This window comes from Syngnathoides biaculeatus, chromosome 5 (assembly GCF_019802595.1).
Source record: "Syngnathoides biaculeatus isolate LvHL_M chromosome 5, ASM1980259v1, whole genome shotgun sequence".
In the NCBI taxonomy this organism is placed as follows: Eukaryota; Metazoa; Chordata; class Actinopteri; order Syngnathiformes; family Syngnathidae; genus Syngnathoides; species Syngnathoides biaculeatus.
The window spans coordinates 16,606,615-16,627,521 of record NC_084644.1 but is presented as its reverse complement, the minus strand read 5'-3'; the positions used below and the strand labels follow the sequence as shown (position 1 = coordinate 16,627,521).

The window sequence follows — 20,907 nt, the reverse complement described above, 5'->3', positions numbered from 1 at the left end:
AGGGTGTGTTTTAGGGTTGGGGGAGACTGGAGTAAGACTACACCAGTCAACTTGAATCTAGTATACAGTTTTGACCCATACAATGTTTTTTAAAAATCATATCTTAATCTAAAATACTCTTAGGTAGATGAATTGCTTTTTGACTTTAAATCAAGACTTTTCTCAATCTCTCAGCTGCACCTGTAAAGTTGACACACTGACAAAGACAACAAGGCATACATTTGGAGTCTTTCAGCAGAGCCTATAAAATATCACAACAGACATTTTATCTTTAATTTAAAACATTCACTCTACCTTGCAGTAACTCAAATGCTGCGGGGCGGGGCGCCTGTGTCTCAGCAGTTCAGTGGCACCCTGTGTGCATGTCTATATATTAAGCAAATAGTTCATTGCTGTATCTGCATTGTTGTTGATCTATCCCAGCTAGGTCTTGGAGAGAGGGTCCTCCAACCTTTTGGTCGCTAGCTTGAAAAAAACGGGGTGTGGTTGTTGTCTGCATGTCCATGAGTGTGTACAATGTGTACGTATGAGATGAGGGGAGTGAGTTTTTGGATATTTTCAGCTATTTTAGTTTTCTATTTTTATCTGTTTAGCACTTGGATTGATTTTTTTTTCTGTATGAAAAGTGCTGTATAAATAAAATTTGACTGAAAAAGAGTTCTACAACCAATATTTTACATTACATTTTAGTACTATGAATTCCACTCTGTTTCGTTTAAAATCCAAACAACTTCACTCTGTGGATCTCTCACCCCCACCCCCCATTTAATATTGTAGTTGTCTTGACCCTTGGTCAAAAGGAATGATTCAAACTTTCTTCCCTCAGGGTGTTGATAACAGTTGTGATGTATACCGGGCCACCTACACAGCTTTCAGGTGTTCTCACATCTCAGGCACTTTGGGAGCCCATGAGAAGATTCAGGTAAATAAAATTGTCAAGAAATCATGCTTGTTACAACACCTAAAAATTTCGATAGTTTCCATTATTTTGATTGTTAGGTATACCGATGCAAAGAATTTGTACCAAGGGATACAATGAAGAAAATAAGTATTTAAGTCTCAGTGATGTCAGCTCGGTCACCTGAGGCGCAATTATAAAGAGGCCATAAGCCGTGACCTTGCCTTGGACTCTTAATATGTTGAATAATGTTAAATGGATCTCGTATAGCAGGGAGTTCTTTCGATTTTCTTTGTCAACATACAGCGCAGAAAATAAGTATTTGAACATCCTGCTATATTGCAAGTTCTCCCACTTAGAAATCATGGATGGGTCTGAAATTTTCATCGTAGGTGCACGTCCACTGTGAGACAGATAATCTAAAAAGAAAAATCCAGAAATCACAATGTATGATTTTTTTTTTAATTGTATTTTTTCCCACGATTTATTTGTGATATAGCTACAAATAAGTATTTGAACACTTGTCTATCAGCTAGAATTCTGACCCTCAAAGACCTGTTAGTCCGCCTTTAAAAGTCCACCTCCACTCCATGTATTATCCTGAGTCAGTTCCACCTGTGTGAGCTCGTTAGCTGCATAAAGACACCTGTGTATGTACTGGACACTACCCTGAACAAAATAATACTACAGTTTTTAATGCTTCATAATAATAATAGACAGCTTCTATTATTACTTGGAGAATGAAGCTTTGTAAAACTTTTTTAATTGCAGATTTTGTTATGCCTTCTAAAAATATTTTAAAGGTACAGTGAAGAAATTAAGTATTTGAAAACCCTGCTTATATTGTAAGTTCTTCCACTTGGAAATCATTGAAGGCTCTGAAATTTTCATCACAGGTGCATGTGCACTGTGAGAGAGATAATCTAAAAAGAAAAATCCAGAAATCACAATGTATAATTTTTTAACAATTTATTTGTGTGATACAGCTGCAAATAGGTATTTGAACACCCGTCTAACATCTAGAATTATGACCCTCAAAGACCTATTTGTCCGCCTTTAAAAATCCACCTCCACTCCATGTATTATCCTGAGTCAGTTGCACCTGTGTGAGCTCGTTAACTTCATAAAGACACCTGTCCACCCCATACAATCAGTAAAACTCAAACTTGTAACATGGCCAAGACCAAAGAGCTGTCCAAAGACACCAGAGACAAAATTGTACAACTCCACACGGGGAAATTGCCAAGCAGCTTGGTGAGGTCCACTATTGGAGGAATCATTAGAATATGGAAGAAGTTAAACATGACGGTCAAGGTCAATCGGAGTGGAGCCCCATGCAAGATATCACCTCGTTGGGTCTCAATGATCCTTAGAAAGGTGAGGAATCAGCCCAGGAGTACATGACAGGACTTGGTCAATGACCTGAAAAGAGCTGGGAACATCGTTTCCAACGTGACTGTTAGTAATACACGAAGACATCATGGTTTGAAATCATGCATGGCATTGGAGGTTCCCCTGCTTAAACCAGCATATGTCAAGGCCCATGTTAAGTTTGCCAGTGACCATTTGGATGATTCATAGGAGTCATGGGAGAAGGTTTTGTGGTTAGATGAGACCAAAATGGAACTTTTTGGTCATAATTCCACTAACCGTGTTTGGAGGAAGACGAATGATGACGTCCATCCCAAGAACACCATCCCTACGGTGAAGCATGGGGGTCGTAGCATCATACTTTGGGGGTGTTTTTCTGCACATGGGACAAGACGACTGCACTGTATTAAGGAGAGGATGACCGCGGCCATGTGTTGTGAGATTTTGGGGAACAACCTCTTTCCCTCAGTCAGAGCATTGAAGATGGGTTGTTGCTGGGTCTTTCAACACGACAATGACCTGAAGCACACAGCCAGCAAGACCAAGGAGTGGCTCCGTAAGAAGCATATCAAGGTTCTGGCGTGGCCTAGCCAGTCTCCAGACCTAAACCCAATAGAAAATCTGTGGAGGGAGCTGAAACTCTGTTTCGCAGCGACAGCCCAGAAACCCGTGTGATCTATTTTAATAATTGGAAACAAAGGCTACTGTACTAAATATTAACAGTTTTTCTCAGGTTTTCAAATACTTATTTGCAGCTGTATCACACAAATCGTTAAAAAAAAATCATACATTGTGATTTCTGGATTTTTCTTTTTAGATTATCTCTCGCACAGTGGACATGCACCTACAATGAAAATTTCAGCCCCCGCCATGATTTCTAAGTGAGAGAACGTGCAATATAGCAAGGTGTTCAAATACAATGAAGAAAATAACTATTTGATCGTTAGCAGGGTGTTCAAATACAGTGAAGAAAATAAGTATTTGACCCCTGTTACACATGTGCTGGTTTAAGCAGGGGAACCTTCCGTACCATGCATGATTTCAAACCATGACATCTTAGTGTATTACCAACAGTCACCTTGGAAACGGTGGTCCCAGCTCTTTTCAGGTCATCGACAAAGTCCCGTCATGTACTCCTGGGTTGATTGCTCACCTTTCCCAGGATCATTGAGACCCCACGAGGTGATATCTTACATGAGGCTCCACTCTGATTGAGATTGACCGTCATGTTTAGCTTCTTCCATTTTCTAATGATTGCTCCAACAGTGGACCTTTTTTTCACCAGGCTGCTTGGCAATTTCTCCATAGCCCTTTCCAGCCGTGTGGAGTTGTACAATTTTGTCTCTGTCTTTGGACAGCTCTTTGGTCTTGGCCATGTTACAAGTTTGAGTTTTACTGATTGTATGGGGTGGACAGGTGTCTTTATGCAGCTAACGAGCTCACACAGGTGCAACTGACTCAGGATAATACATGGAGTGGAGGTGGACTTTTAAATGCAGACTAACAGATCTTTGAGGGTCAGAGTTCTTGCTGATTGTGTTCAAATACTTATTTGCAGCTGTATCACACAAATCATTAAAAAAATCATACATTGTGAATTCTGGATTTTTCTTTTCAGATTATCTCTCTCACAGTGGACATGCGCCTACGCTGAAAATTTCAGACCCCTAAATTATTTCCAAGTGGGAGAACTTGCAATATAGCAGGGTGTTCAAATGTCTATTTTCTTCACTGTACTTGTTTTTGTCACTGTTTATCTTTAGCCCCACAGGGGTACTTATCTTTTTTTTTCCCCTCTCTCTCCCTTCCTCTCTCACACACACACACACACACACACACACACACACACACACACACACACACACAGTGAAGGAGAGTCACGTAGAGCGGTGGTGTCATCTGTCTGTCTATAAATTGTTAATGGGATAAAAAATAATGTACTCCCATCCCTTTAGTAGAGAATTACCTTATTTAAAATTGGGAATGCAACAAAGTGCACAAATATTTTTGCAGCAATATCCCAGAGCTCTGAAAATCATACAAATCCAATCAGTATTATCAAACACAACTGGACTCCAAGGATGATCAGAGGAAATGGACAGGACCTAAGGTAGTGTTAGGGTTAGGACTTCAAGGGGAAAAGGTGGAACACCTTAGACCGCCCAAGTCAATTACTGGACCTTAATGAAATAGAGCATGCATTTTACCTTATGAAGAGGTCACTGAAGGGAGAAACCACGAGAAACTAAGAAAAACTGAAAGAGGCAGCTGTTAAGGTTTGGAAAAGCATTTCAAATAAAGACTGCAACACTTCAGTTAAATCTGTGGGTCACTGGCTTGATGCGGTTATTCCAAGGAAGGATTATGTTACTTAATATTCAATGTTACCTTTACTTAATCATGTCTGTCGCAATACTTTTGGTCACTTAAAAAGTGAGTGGCTTCAACAAAAGGTTCCCTGTCCTGAATTAACACCTCTAGATTTACTGTAAATCACATGAAGTAAAACCTGAACTTTTTTTTCTCATTCGTGTTTTAAGCTAAAATCCAAATAGACCTTGCCATTCCAATACTTTTGGAGGAGACTGTGTATATATAGTATATACATTTTACAAAGATGATGGCCACTTGTCACATTGATAGTTCAAGTATGACTTTGGCAACTATGGTATGGTATTTGCATTATAGCATGCTTCTTAATGTTTTATTTATTCTGATTCGCTTGCAGGTGCCCATTACATTCCTGCCAAGGGACCGAGGCGACTATGCTCAATTTTGGGATTTGGCGTGCCACCCTTTGTCTGACCCCTTGCAGAAATGTAGAATCCGCTTTCAACTATGTGGCATGGTGATTGTTTATCACTTTGTAGCCTGGAACATGTTTTGAAGGGTGTATTTTTTTCCTTCTTTCAGTTACATATGATATTTATATCAATCTATACTACAGGGTGCCCAATGCGTCACGATCAATCAGTCGATCGCTAAGGCAGTTTAGGTGGATTGCGTGACGGCATGCCAAAAATCAAATTAAAATTAAAGACGTTAGCCTATTATCAAACTTTTATCAGGCACATTATATCAAGCTCGTCTCCTGTTTACCGTCTGTCTCTTGATTTCTCCACGGCAGTCGCGGCAATGCGCGTCTGCCCGACGTGAGTAAATCGCGAGAGGCTGGCTGCTTGAAAAGTAGATCCTTGGGTAAAAATGTCTGGCCACCCCTGCTATACTATTAACTATGGCACAGGGGTTTTCAACTGGTCTCACCCTGGTACACACATGTTCCATTCTATTATAAAAATACAGAACTGTCTAGCTTAACACCAATTCATCTCTAATCAGTCATTGAAAATGCAATAATTGGTCTGATGCATATGACTTGAATATACAATATTAAGTTAAATAGTAAAATATGAGTGTGACTATTCAGGACATAAACATGTTGAGAATTTATAAAATTTTAAATTACACTGGCTTCACTGGGAAGTAGTGAAAGACATTTATAATTTCAGTGTGAAATAAAGTGAGATGGATGGCTGTACTAAAAGAAGTTACAAACGCATGATGGAATGTGTTGGAAGTATATTTCTATACCTTTTTGTTAAAAGTGTACATCCTTCCACTTTCTACTGCTTATCCTGTTTACCGACCTAGGAAAGCTGGCGTCTACCCCAGCTGATGGGGTCATTAATTCCAATACTAGCAGTACAAAAGTCACCTGTTAGAGCCACGACACTGCCATTTATATGTAGCTTTTATGTAATGATATATGACGTATCAGAGGCCTCTCCTTTTTTGTCAATCAGCAATATTAACATTGTAAGGAAGTGATGTTCATGTTCATCTCTGTGTGGTAGGGGATCAATTCTGGACCAAATGAAGGCCCTCAGGAAGGAGATTGCTCTTTGGTAAAAACAGAGACCACAATTAAGACAAGGAAGAAAGCTGAAACTTCCACTGGCAAAACCAGGTACGAGCCATTTAGCAGTAATTACCCACTTCATCTTAATTAGTTTCGTGTGGGACTAGAATTCATTGTTCACTAAGGTCAGACACCCATGTAAAGTGAATTACAGTCGCTGCTGTCTTTAACAGATCCTTAACTTCAAAGCAATGAATATTGCTTTCTTAGATATCAGTCAATGATTGTTTCCGCTATTCAGACATTTTTTTACTCAATTATACAGTGTCAACCAGGAAGAAGCAGTATGGAGGGGTGTTTATACGCCTCAGGATCTTTACACTTTCCCTGATGCACGTATTGGCGAGTTCAGCTCTCTAAAGGTCAACATCCGCAACAACTCACCCAACACACATGAGGTGAGGTATGCTCTAAACTAATGACAGTATAGTGCCTTGTTTAGGTTTTTTTTTTAGACCGATTAGTAATTGTTACAACTTCATACTCACAACTATAGCATGACTAACTAGTTTATGCAGATTGATTGAATAAGTTTACTAAGCACTTGCAGTTATATTGCTTTGCACGGATTTGACATTTGATGTGTGGCTTCTCAAATTGACTTACAGCTGAGGTTTGTAAACCCTAGGGAGCCCTTCTACATCAAGCATTCCAAATATTCCCTGAGGTGAGTCTTTAACAGTCATTAATTCCTGGCAGGGAAGCATTTTGTTTTCAAGTTTGAACTTCATGTTTCATTCAAAAGACAATTCAATCAACTGTTTTATTGGAGCTAACCTTATGACTGGTTTGTGCGGCAATCTTGATTGTACATAGCCAGCTTTATTAAAAAAAAAAGTAGGTACCTGCTGCACTGAATAATAGGCTAATACACCAGTAGATTTCTATTATTGTAAGGTCTACTTTTGTACAAACAACATGTAGATGTAGAAATAATTGACACATTTTTCCCTTTTAAAAGTTGCTGTTTTCGTGGTTCTTTCTGCACTTTTCCCCAGTTGGAGAAAATAAAGCTTGAAGAATTTACTTGTATGATCTCATGTTTCGAGATTTATCAAAAGTTTTGGGTGGAATAATTACTGACTGTATGTATGTACCTTTTAATATATTGTAAACATAAATCATTTTTGTAGGCTAACAGATATGTTAAAATTGGAGGTAGAATGTTCCGCTTCTGAGGAATATGAGTCATCCTTGGTCAGCAAGTTCTATGTCAAACGTAGGATCTGATGCCTCATGTTTTCGATCATCAGGATCATCGAATTCTGACCTTGACTTTTTAAAAAAAAATAAATTCAGTGAATGGTAACATTTTAATTTGTCTGATCAACCTAATGATGTGAATCCATGGAACATTTGAATCACAATTAGTTTCTGCGTGTACATGTATGCAGACATATCCTTGGGAGTTCAACATTTTGTAACATCGCACTAAATGTGTCACAACCCATCGGAATGGAGGTCGGACCCAAATGCAGGACTCGGGAGATGCAATGTAGTTCAGGTGAAAACTTTTATTATTAGGTCGAGAATCGGGCAGGCAGTCAGGTGCCACAGCGGTAGTTGGGACGTCGGGGGTAGAGAGCAGGTCAGCGGGCAGGCAGGAGTCTGTACACGGGAGATCGATCAAAGCAGGCAAGAGCATCAAAGGAATCGGGCTTATGGGCTTGGTTGGAGAACAGGCGAAGGTCGGTACACACCGGTTGTCAATCAGGGATACGAGAGTGCTAGAACGTGACATGAACCTCAACGATCTGGCCGAGGACCAGACATCATCGGGGTCCTATAGGGATAATCAGCCCACATGAGGCGCAGGTGTGTGCCTCCCAATTAGCGTGATCGCGCGGGCACCCGCACAGCCCGGGCTGGAGCGGCAGGATCATGGCAGTACCCCCCCACTAAGGCACGGCTCCCAGACGTGCCTAAATGAAAGAAACAGAGACAATAATTAAACACATCCAGGGGCGGCCGAAAGGGGGTCCGGAGGAGGGCAGGCCATCCAGGCCACCAAACGCGAGGCGTCCGGGTGGACAGGTCAGGAGGACGACCCGGACGCCAAGCACCAGGATCATCACAGGGCAAATCGGGCGAACGACCGCGGTGAGGAACCAAACGACAAAGCAGGAACGAGACCAAGGCAGGCAACTGCTCCGGACGAGGGCCTCCCACGTTGTGGTTGCGAGATGACTAGGGATTGGTCGCCTCCGAGGCTTGGCCAGGATGCAGCTGTGGACTCTTCATCAACGAGGCCAGGTCATGAAGCGGCTGAGAGCCAACAGGAGCGAAGAGGATGATGGAGAGGAGGACCACACCCATGACCGCCACAACCATCCCGAAGTCTCTCCAGCTCCGGGGTGGGTCAACAGAACTCCCCACCTCCTGTCGTCGTTGAGACAGGGGCGTGGGACGGCCGCAGATCGGTTGCCGCCACCTCCCCCTGGACAGGAACGTGAGAAGGCGGCAGCAGCGGCATCGCCACCTCCTCCTGGACAGCAACGTGAGAAGGCGGCGGCAGCACAACCATCGCCACCTCCTCCTGGATGGCAACGTGCGAAGGCGGTGGCAGTGCAACCATTGCCACCTCCTCCTAAACGGCAACGTGAGAAGGCGGCGGCAGTGGCATAACCACCTCCTCCTGGACGGGAATGTGAGAAGGCGGTGTCCTCACCACCTCCTCCCGGACAGGAATGTATGGGCGTGCCAGTCGCCGTCGGAGCAGGAAAATGGGGGCGACCGCAGACCGGTCGCCGACGAAGCAGGAGCGTGGAGCGGCTGCGGACCGGTCGCCACCGGTACTCCTGGGCACGGATGAGAAGTGGCTGCGGAGACGTCGCCACCTCCTGGACTGCCACTTGAGCTCTGCTCAGAACAGCCAAAACTGCGACGTGGGCGTGTCGAGGTGGCGGATCCGTTCCCACTGCAATGTGTGCTTGGCTTGGTAGCGGATCAGTTGCCACTGCCGCATGAGCAAAAGTCAGTCACGAGTCCGTCGAAACTGAAACGTGGGCGTGTCGAGGTGGCGGATCCGTTCTTACTGCAACGTGCACTTGGCAAGGTGGCGCATCCGTTCCCACTGCAGCGTGAATCTGCGTCAGCAGCGAGTCAGTAGTAGTCGCGACGTCAGCGTAGCTCAGCTGGTTCGTCAATCCTTGCTGAACCTGGGCCTTGAGAGCCACCAATTCGGCGCGGTGCCGCTCTATCTCCACCCGTATTTTGCGGCAGAACACCTCGTGATTCAGCGGCCCCTCCTCCTTCTGGGCTGGAAGCTTCGCCACCAGCTGCGGGTCTGCTGGTTTCACCGTTGCCGACGAGGAGTGGGAGGACGAGGACAGCGTCTTTGTTGCCGCGCAGCGGGAGGCACAAGGGAGCGCCCGGCCGGGGCATCTCCTGTGGCCGCCACGTGGAGGTCCCGGGTAGATGGCAAAGCGGGTTCCCACAAACGGGTTGGTGTACTCTGACCTACCAGGCGAAGACGCTCGGGTGCTGGAAACGCGGGGAGGTAAAGCGAACTGACTAGGATGAAAGATTGGGCGAAGAGATTCATAATCGAAATAATCGGAGTCGTACTTAGGCACCTGGTCATACAAATCAAGGTCCTCCTCATAGTCCGAAAAGTCAGTCCAGAAGAATATGCGGTGCTGGACGGGTCGTGGTCCGGACGTATTCGTAGCTCGCCGGCGGAGCGTGTGACACGGACGCGGAGGACGTCATGGAGCCTACCCGGATCGGACAGGCTTGGTCCTCCTGTAGTCGGTCTACCTTGCGTCGGTCCCGCCGACGCCGGGTCTTTCCTTCTGGGTCCTGTTTTGGCCAGATCGTTCTGTCACGACCCATCGGAACGGAGCTAGGACCCAAATGCAGGACCCGGGAGGTGCAGGGTAGTTCAGGGGAAAAACGTTCATTATTAGAAGGTCGGGGATCGGGCAGGCAGTCAGGTGCAGCAGCGGTAGTTGGGACGTCGGGCGAAGAGAGCAGGTCAGCGGGCAGGCAGGAATCGATACACGTGAGATCGATCAAACCAGGCAAGAGCATCAAAGGAGTCAGGCTTACGGGGTTGGTCGGAGAACAGGCAAAGGTCAGTACCCACGGGTTAGTGAACATTTCGGTGCGTACACTAACAATGAAACGATTGTAACTTGCTTTAACCAGTTGTACTCATTTGCCCATGAATACGCCACGTTATTGGGTACTGGTAAATACAAATATAGGTAACATGTTGAAATAGGATTGAAGACAGACGAAGGTTTCTAGGTTTTAAATTTTCTCAACTCAGGCCTTCCTGTGTGAAGTTTGTTTGCATGGACGCTCCAACCTTTTCCCACATTTAATAAATATGCATGTTAGGTTAACTGTAGACTAAATTTTCAGTTTGCATTAATACGAATGTTGAAGCTTATTTGTCTGCTTGTGACCTGCATTTGACTGGTGACCAGTCCAGGATATACCCCACCTCTTGCACAAACAGGCTTCAGGTAGACTCCCTCACCTATAACCCTGTTAAGAGGACAGGCAGTTTAGAATACAGATATATAAATTAAGCAAAATACAGCACAACAGTAAAGAACACTGAATCAAAATGTAAATGTAATATCCATCTATTTTCTGAGCAGCTTTTCTTTACAAGGGTCGCTGGAGAGCTGGAGTCAATCACAGCTGTCATCAGGCAGGAGGCAGAGTACACCTTGAACTGACGCCAGCCAATTGCATGGCACACAGAGACAGACAACAGTCTGTCACAATCACACCTAAGGGCAATTTAGAGTCTCCAATGAATGCATGTTTTTGGGATGTGGGAGGAAACCGGAGTGGCCGGAGAGAACCCACGCAGGCACGAGGAGAACATGCAAACTCCACACAGGCAGGCCGGGATTTGGTGCCCTGTTCTTAGAATCGTGAGACCAACACTCTATAGCTCTGCCACTGTGCCACCATAAATGTAATATTTGATTTTTAATTTTTCAAATAGTACAGTAATGTCACTTTTAGACGAACCAACCCTTTTCTGTATTTTACACAGGTCAACCTATTTCATGAATAGTTACATCCATCAAAATTGTCCAGCGTTTAAAAAGCAATGTATTTTCTTCTAGGAATGTATCCTGAGAAAGCAGACAGATGTCTGGACTTCTTGGTTATATCTTTTTTTTTTTTTTTTTTTTTTTTCTCAATAAATACAGTCTTAGTTTAGTTTGAGGCATTGTTGCTACTTATTTAGTTAAAATCTAATGGCCAGAAGATGTCCACTTATTTCGTATATACCATACCAATGTCAGCAGGAAAAATCACCCCTAAAATTCACTGTTGTTTTTAGGCTTGTTTTCATTGTCATATTTTAGCCCGTCCACATTTTGAAAGTTAGGCTGTCACAGTTTCACACATAGTTGGAAGAAGGCAAGGATATTTCCTCATTGAAATAATCAACAACTTTATTCCACTATAGTTCCCACACCTCTGCACAGCACCTTTGTTGTTAAAAGTGGGCTTCAGTACAGTCCTCCATTCCTCAGGCATCTTCTCACCCAGAAGAATTATGTTGAACAAGTTGGTCAAAAGTTACACACCACCTCTCCTAGATATTTAGTCTCCAATATGGCATACATATCATCTTTTGCCTCTTGTTTGTTTCCTACCAGAAAATATACCAAGTACTAGCCTGCCCGTCTCTCTGATCACCTTGACTGTTGTCATTCAGTCTTCTGGATGCGCCTCGTGGCCACAGAGACGGAAGAAGCTTGAAGAGCAGGTGGCCAGGATGTGGAGGGTCTGAAAGGATCCTGCCTGCTCTGGACCTAGTTTGCATTGCATGCAAGTCCTCGATAGTGGGTAGGGTGGTGCAGACAATCCATTCAGCGGTTTTGATTGTCCGTTGCAGTCTGAATTTGTCCTTTTTTGTGCCGGCCCCAAACCAGACTGTGATGGAGGTACTGATTGGCTAACCACTGTGTAGATCTGTCTCAACAGCTCTTGTGACAGGCTGTGCTTCCTCAAAAAATCCTTTGCTGGGCTTTTTTGAGGATCGAGTTGATGTTTGTTTCTCTCTCTCTCTCTCCCCCCCCCCCCTCCACTTCAAGTCCTCTGAGACTGTAATTCCCAAGAACTTGAAGGTCTCGACGTTTGACACGACAGTTGGACAGCGTCAGGGGAAGCTGTGGTGAAGTCCTCAATCGTCTACATAGTTTTTAAAGTGTTCAACGCCACGTTGTGTTCACCACACCAAAGCTCCAGTCTCAACACTTCCTGTCGATACGCAGACTCGTCGCCGTCTTTGATGAGACCAATGATCGTCGCGTCATCTGCTAACTTCAGGAGTTTGACTTTCGGATGCCACGAGGTGCAGTCATTTGTGTAGCGCGAGAAGAGCAGAGGGGAGAGGACACAACCTTAGGGTGCCCCAGTGCTGATAGTACACATGGATAAGGTGATGTCCCCCAGCCTCACCTCCTTTGTCCTGTCCTGTCAGGAAGTTGTGGATCCAGTGGGAGATGGCAGGCGAGATGGTGAGCTGGAGAAGTTAGGAGCAGAGGAGTTCAGGGATGATAGTGTTGAACACACCTGAAGTCCACGAACAGAATCCTCGCAGAGGTACCCTCGCTGTCAAGGCTGAAGAGCAGACCCATGTTGACGGCATCATCTGTAGACCCGTGACCTCAATAGGTAAATTGCAGTGGATCCAGTTGGGAACCTGTGACACTCTTCAGGTGGTCCAGCACAAGTATTCAAAGGACTTCATGACCACAGATGTCAAGGCAACGAGCCTGTAGTCATTAAGACCTGAGACTGCTGCATCTTTGGAGACTGATATAATGGTGGAGGGTTTGAAGCAGGCTGGTACTTCACAGAGTTCTCGAGACCTGTTGAAGATTTTTGCAAAGACAGGAGTAAGTTGGACTAGGCAGACATTGAGGCAGGATGGAGTCACAAGGTCTGGGCCCAGTGCTTTGTTGATCTTTGTTGTTTGAAGATCTGTCTGTCCCTTTCATGAAAGCTAATGGAGTGGACGGTGGTGCGGCTTTGTAGGTGCGTAGTGTGGGTGTTCGAATCTGCAGTAAAAGCTATTTAGGTCATTAACTAGCCTGCTCTTGTTTTCTACCGGAGGTGAACATCGCTTGTAGTTTGTGAGCGATTGTAGACCGTGCCAAACTGATTTGGAGTCATTAGCGCCGAAATGTTTTTCCGGTTTCACTGCATAGTCTTTCTTTGCAATGTTAATTTCTTTCGTCAGCTGATTTCTAGTGTGATTGTAGAGGGCCCTGTCCCCACTGCAATATGCAATCTCTTTAGCCTGGCGGAGTTGCCTAAGTCTGGCTGAAAACCATGGCTTCTTATTGAACGTGTGAAAGGATTTTGTTGGAACACGCACCTCCTCACAGAAACTGACATAACAATATCCATGTATTCATCTAAGTTGCGTGCTGAATTTTCAGACACTCCAGTCTATACGGTCAAAGCAGCTTTGAAGTTTTAATTTGGCCTTGTTGGTCCACTTTGAACTGATTTTACTAAAGGCTTCACACATTTAAGTGCTTGCCTATAGACCTTGTGTACATGACATCACAGTTTGGATGGCACCATATTGCCGGTTAAATCTAGCTGCTCTGCGGGAGCTGTTGAACCAGAGCAGATTTTTTAAATTGCCAGAGACCTGTTGTGCTGTTGGTTGTCACAACAGACGAGACAGATATTCAAAGAGATCATTCTATGGAATACCAGCTGAAAAGACCAGAAAATATCGATAGTTTTTGGCAATTAAACATGATAGATTGTGCCCAACCAAAATACAAACGCCTGTATACCGATCCCTTCATTTCAGGTTGGAAATATTCTTATCAATCTCAAATTACCAATAAGTATTTATAATGCCAACTTCGCTCATTTGAGAAAAATGCGTATTTAAAAAAAGAAAATAAACTCTCGCAGCAGAGAGGTTAACGTGTGGCTGCAATCATTTGTGTACGTTCCGTGGAGACGACTTTGTCCTTTTTTTTTTTTTTTTCCCCCCCCTTAAATAATAGTTAATGATTGAGAGTTTGTGTAAAACCAGGGGTCATTTATTTAAATATTGGTATTTGTATTGAATACAAGCTGAAAAGATTGATGGGTTCCGGCAAAGGTGTAGCCGAATACGCTTCCGCGTTCACGAGCCGTCAACCCGTCACTATGTAAAATTAATTCCAACGAACTATTTGTATGCGTCCAGACTTTTATGCGCTTTCAAACTTTTCTGTGCAAATCTCGACGACTTACTCAACCTACTCATGTGTATATGCAGTTGTCCAAGACAAGCGAAAGCGAATTAAGTCTAATTTATCGGCGAAAACATCGGCTTCGGCATTAAATATGGGTCCTCTATGCCAAGTGTCTCTCATTTTTATTATCACCTTCTAAATGTTTAACGGTATCAGACAAAACTCTGGGTGTCGTGCTATAGGACATATTTTTGTTTCATCCCAACGGATTTAGCATTGAACAATGCTCTGTTTGACTGGAAATATGGCCAGTCACGTGATTTCGGTGACGTAGGTGTACGAGCTCTAGATGTAGGTATTAACTCTAGCAAGCAGTGATCAGAGGAGCCAATGAGTGTGCGGGGGATTGCCCAATATGCATTTTTGATGGTCGTATAACAATGGTCTAGTGTTATTTGCCCTTGTTGGACATTGAACGTGCTGCTTATACAGTATATAGGGAGTTAGTGATTACGTTTAGCTGCGTTAAAATCTCCTTGGATAATGAGCAGCGAATCTTGGTATTTCTTCTCAATCTCGTTTATTTGCTCGGCGAGAGTTAGCAGTGCTGTGTTCATGCTAGCGTAAGGAGGAATGTAAACACCAACTGGAGTAAAAGATGTAAACTCACGTGGTGATTAAAACAGCTTCCAGTTAAAAAACAGCAACTCTCAAAGCAGGCTGCAGTGTGTGCTGAGCTGTGTAACGTCCATGCACCGTTTCTCGTTGGTATAAAAGCATATTTCACTGCCTTTTTCCGTGTTAGCTCAGTGACACGGTCCGCATGATGGAGGTTCAAGCTGGGGAGCATGATGGCGGCGACGAGCACTCGTCCACAAAGCCAAGTGTCTCTGAAGCGCAGAGCCGCAGAAAATCTAAAGTCTTTGCAGGCCTTAATCAGAAGCTAAAGTTAAATAATTGTATTGGCAAGGTGGAACATTGGAAGCATTAGACGATGTCGCCTCTTTCACAAGTGGACTTGTGTACCGGCTCGTGTCCCTCTTCATCGCTAGGCTTTGAAGAGTACGCCGACTTGCAACTCCCGAAAAAGATTTAGCGAATTGACAAGAGTTGTTGGGAAAAAAAAAAAAAAAAGTCAGAAGACTCTCCAATGGTGAGCAAGTACTCTCTTGTGTCCCGAGACGCCCGAGAAAAACAAAAACACAAACAGTAGGCTTACCGGGCATAGGTATTAATACTAGATGAGCCAGCCTCGGTAATCATCGTGCCAACGTGGCCACCATGTTGAGAAGGTCTTCTAGATAAGAAGGTCCAAGACCTTGATTTTTTTTATAAATGCATTAAAGAACCTTAATATCGACCCTGAAAGACACAGGAAGCAGGACCTGTAAAACCAGAGTAATTTGCTGTCTCATTCTGGTCATCGTCAGCAAACGGGCTGTTAAAATCTTCAATAGTTGCAAATTCTAAATATTTTTTTAGGGAGACCAGGAATGAGAGCATTACAGTAATCAGTGCGCTTGGAAATAAAACCATGCATTAGTTCCTCTGTGTTCTCGAGAGAAATGGGCAGAGCAGATTCGACAGCTATCCATCCGTCCGTTTTTCTCCCGCTTCTCTGGGTCGGGTCACTGGAGGAGTAGATTCAGTAGGGATACCCAGATTCGACATCTGAGATAAAATGAGTCAATAGTGACACTTTACAGTATAGTGTATTTTTTGTCCAACACTTGGGCTTTGCAGTCTCTCCTGTTATTTAAATTTTTTCTTTTGTTAAAGTTAACATTTTTTAGGTAGAAAGATTCCACTCGACAATAGTGTTCTCTCGCTACAATGTGGTGTACTTTACGCAGCTTCACTATTATAGTTGTTTTTTTTTTTGTTTTTTTTAGTGTAGCATGTTTTTTTTTTTTTAACAGCATCTGAATGCGCATTGTGTTGTTTATCCTGATTCATTAAGGGAAACCAACCCCGCATTGTGTTCTGTGTCCCAATTGGCTAAGGGCCTCTAGACGATTGTCAACCAGTCTAAGCTCTGGGACTGTCACCATGGGGGCAGGCGCGAGGTGTTTCTGCGCATCTGATTTCTACAAAGCCTCGATGGGTTTTGCTGCGACAGTGGTCCTGGTACCTGAGCTGCCACAGCGCGGCGGATCCCAAACCCGCTGCCAGAAAACCACCCTCAAGCTCAGTGCAATTCGCTGAAGTTCATTGGCCATGTTTGTCAAGTAGTTGTTACGTGTGAAGTTAGAATAAATCCCCTTGCTCAAACCAGGAAAATATAAGAAAGCAGTTCTATTGTGTTTTAGACAATTTAATCGCACACAAAACAATACAACACAAAATGGAAGTTCAGAGACAGTCTAGTCTAGCCGAACAACGAATGTTCCCAAACGGGCGAATGTTGGTTACAGCGAATATTACAAGTGAACGAATGGTCCCGGAAATGTCCCAAAAGATGTTAGGCAGGGGTCAGTCATACTCGCAGATATAAAGTTACGGGTGTGATTAAGGAATGGAATCTCAAGACCTCAATATAATTTAATGGATTAACATAACTATAAATTAAAAATAAAATAAATACATAACTAAAATAGAAAACAAAAATTTCAAACTCAGGTTAATTTCCAATTTCAACTGATATTAGTAGAACATGATATAAAGTGGTATTTAAAAAATTTTCATCAATATAAATTCTTGATCTGACAAACTACCTGAAGAAAAGTTAAATGCCAGTCAAGGAATAAACAAACGGTCTATACCCGCAATGTTTTGAAAATGCTGAAAGTTTAGTTCAGCATAATCGCCGTTAGTGGCAACAAGCTAGCAATGCATTGCAGTTACTCACATTTGAAAAATGTACAGGTGTGGCCAGTCATGCTCGCAGATAAAGTTGCGGGTGTGATTAGGGATAGAATCTCAAGACCTTAAAATAATTTACTGGATTAATATAACATAGTTGTAAACCTTGAACCTAAACCCTTGAAAATAAAATAAACAAATACATAATTAAAATAGAAAACAAAAATTTTAAACTCAGAAATGATAATTTTCAATTTTAGCTGATATTAGTACAACTTGATGAAAAATTTTAAATACCATTTTATATCAATGAAAATTCTTGATCTAACAAACTTAATCTGAAGAAAAGTTAGATGCACTGGCCTGTGAAGGAATAAGCACGGTCTATACCCACAATGTTTTGAAAATGCTGAAAGTTTAGTTCAAATCAGTGTGAGTGGCTGCAAGCTAGCGATAGATTGTAACAAACATTCCTGTCGGCAATCGTGATGTATCGTTATAATCTAGCATAATTAATGGTTGTCAATCCATTAATGAAAGATAGCAGTCTATGATGTTTATCTTCCTAAAGTATATAGAGGGGAAAAGTTTTCAACTTCATAACGTGGTACCATGGGGGAAAATGACCGTTCGCATTTACATATGGACAGTCTAACATTAGAACTTAGATCAAGTCAAAGTAAATCACAATCTCATACTTATGATGCTTAGATACTGAAACTTTACCTGTGTTATACCCCAGGAATGTTTTCAGTGTAATTGAATTTCCTTTAACATGGCTCATAATGACTTTCAAAGTAAATGCGCTCATGTTGCATTTGTACTTCCAGGCTCTTCGATAGTGAGAGGGAAAATACTTGACACCGCTCTTTCTTTATTTATAGATATATTTATTTATGGCATAGAAACACACAGCGAACGAAGTAAGTCTTTTCGGTATCACTATCCCTTCATTGAGCACGTCTCTTATAAAGTGGTATTTCACATCAATGTGTTTAGACCTCTGTCTATTCACTGGATTTTTGCACAGTGCTTTAGCACCCTGTTTGTCTACATGAATCGTAGTACAACTGTACATTTTGTTATCCATGCCATTTATCAACTGAGTATGATAAATGCTCTCTTTAGTAGAAGCCAACGCAATGTATTCCGCCTCACAAGTTGAGAGAGAAACTGTTGGTTGCTTCTTTGACATCCATGAGATTGCAGGACCCTGTTTTGTTAGGCTGAACCAGTACCTGTAGTGCTTCGTCGCTCTTCAACTGAAGATGCCTTATCAGAGTCGCTGAAGGCCATTAAGTTTAAATAATCCTCATTTTTCTTGAAACACAGCTCATAGTCACTTGTAACTTTCAAGTACCTCAAAACATGTTTGGCAGATACTAAATTTTCTGCTTTTGGTTTTGCCAGAGTTTGACAGTTTGCTAACTATCCAGTTAATGTCTGGCCTGGTACAGGTCATGGCATAAATCAAACTGCCAACAATTTCACGATACTCTTTGGGAATCACAACCTCATTGGTATCTTTCTCATTGGTTTCTGGTTTTGGTTCACATGGCGTGCAGCATGGTTTACAATTTCACATTCCAAACCTTTCAAGGATTTTTAAAATGTACTTTTTCTGACTCATTTTGATTTGATCACAATCTTGTTCAAACTCAATTACCCAAAAAGTATATTTCTCTTAAATCCGTCTTATTGAAACTGGACTTCGTTGTGTCTTCGAATTTGTTTTGGATGTCATTGTTGGTTGCTCCATTTATTAGATTTACCCAAATGAAAACCCGCCCTCAAATGGACTCGTTTGTTTCCATTAGTTTTACTTCCGGGAAGGTAGCTCGTTGTTCCTTCGTGTTAGCCAAAATGCCGGCTCGTTGCATTGCTGGACATTGCTTGAACACTCGGGAGGATGGATTTGCCCTTCATAAGTTTGCAAGAGACCCGGTTCGTCGTGAAAAATGGATTGCACGGGTGCAGAGGACGAGAGCTTCGTGGGTTCCAAATGACAGGTAGGTGTGTATACAGCTACTAAAAAAAAATAATAGTTTGGGGCGGACCACGTAATCCGTCTCTCATAATGTAACAAAAAATCTGCATAGAAAATGTGCCGATGTACGCGTCAAGCGGCGTCGGCTCTGAAGAACGCTGCCACAATGCAGCAATCAGCCACGTGCAACGACAACGCAGTAAAGCGCCCCGGCTCGACGGTGTTGTTCATCGCGTACTGCAGCGTCTATGAACAACCCCCTAAAGCAACACTGCTCGGCTCTGCCTCACTCAGCCGCGTTCGCGCCAACGCAGTAAAGACCCCCGGCTCGACGGTGTTGTTCAACGCGTACTGTGGCGGCTATGAACAACACCCAAAAGCAGCACAGCTCAGCTCCGTGATAAGCCACCTCTGCGCCAAAAATGAGCCACATCAGCCGGCTGCGATGAGCCGCGCTGGCTCATCTCTGCCGCAGTAGTGGATCGGACGGGAGGCGGTTTGGCCTTGATCGCATATCGGCTGAATATGGCTTGAAACAAAAGTGTAATATTGCCCCGTTAACTTCACTTGGTTGTGTTGTGTTCTCCTTTTCGAAAAGAGCTTCCGTGTCAGAAGTGGGCTCAATTTGGTTTTGAACGACAAAAAACATGACATACCTTTGTAGTCTCTGAGATTCAAACTACTGTATGATGAAAAGACATCAAATATGACCTCAAGCTCAACCTTCCTTCAAAACAATTGTCAACATCTTCTCCAGCCATATATGTGAAAAGATCTATTTACATTTGGATAGTGCAATGTTAGATTATTTCTTTATTCAAACTAAAGTGAATGTTACTTGCCTGATCTGTGCATGTTTTTCTTTTTCACCCATTAGATCGCAGCATTATCTGAAACTGCCTGTTCAGTTCAAGCCGAGCACTGCAGGCATACACGCTGGCTTGCTGCTCATCCAGTCAGAAACAAATGGAAGTCTGGTTGTGCAGCTGACTGGTGAGGCACTGCCATGACTCATCAGCTACCAGCCACCTCGTGCGAATGGACTGTGGCTTTTTTTGGGCATTCCTGTTGGTTGTAAATCCTCACTCATGGTTGTACTCTAATAAGCTAGAGTAAGATTTGAGATGAATAGAAGGTGAGAATTATTAACTCTGACTTTTCAGATGAGAAAACCTGCATCTAAAAAAAATCTGCAGGCAACTTTTTTTTTTTTAAAGTTAGTGTGCAACATTTATATTTCAGACTATTGAACAATTGATTTTTTTTTACATTTGGACTAAATAAACTAGTTTTACTTTTTTCTGTTCTGCCATAACTGCCATGTCACAAGATGATTTTGTTGCCACAATTGAAGCTTTCATTGAAATACATACAGGATATAAATTGTCTTACATCGATATGGTGTTGCAGGAATGCCTTTGTTCCCAGTATGGCATAATAACTGGAGGGATATTCTTTTATATTAGCTACATAATTCCATGTCTCTCTCATTTTAGTTAGCTTCTGTAGTCAACTCTTGGTAATTACAAGGGCACATTAAAGAACAGTTTGCCCCTGACCCTCTCCCCAGCAGGAACACTCACCTGTAAGGCTGAAGAGTTTTCATCCGGATTACTTTCCATGCAAATGGAATAGAAGGGGTTGGTTAAGGATTATTTAATACCTAAGGTGTCATCCGTTGGGGTTTGGCTGGGAAGGATAGAATTACCATGGCAAAGCTGCGTTCATCACTGGTCCACTCGCA

The 20,907-nt window shown here is 43.0% G+C and overlaps 1 protein-coding gene across 2 annotated transcripts in view; it reads left to right on the top strand.

The window, feature by feature from the left end:
• Positions 1 to 20,550, top strand: part of cep192 (centrosomal protein 192) — a 122,370-nt gene extending 101,820 nt beyond the window's left edge. For both annotated transcript variants that reach the window (XM_061818970.1, XM_061818969.1), the window contains exons 47-52: positions 827 to 922; positions 4,998 to 5,117; positions 6,124 to 6,236; positions 6,454 to 6,586; positions 6,797 to 6,855; positions 20,041 to 20,550. In XM_061818970.1, coding sequence (XP_061674954.1) covers positions 827 to 922; positions 4,998 to 5,117; positions 6,124 to 6,236; positions 6,454 to 6,586; positions 6,797 to 6,855; positions 20,041 to 20,173 — 654 coding nt within the window. In that variant the 3' untranslated portion in view covers positions 20,174 to 20,550. The remainder of the gene's footprint in view (positions 1 to 826; positions 923 to 4,997; positions 5,118 to 6,123; positions 6,237 to 6,453; positions 6,587 to 6,796; positions 6,856 to 20,040) is intronic.
• The last annotated feature ends 357 nt before the right edge of the window (positions 20,551 to 20,907 follow it).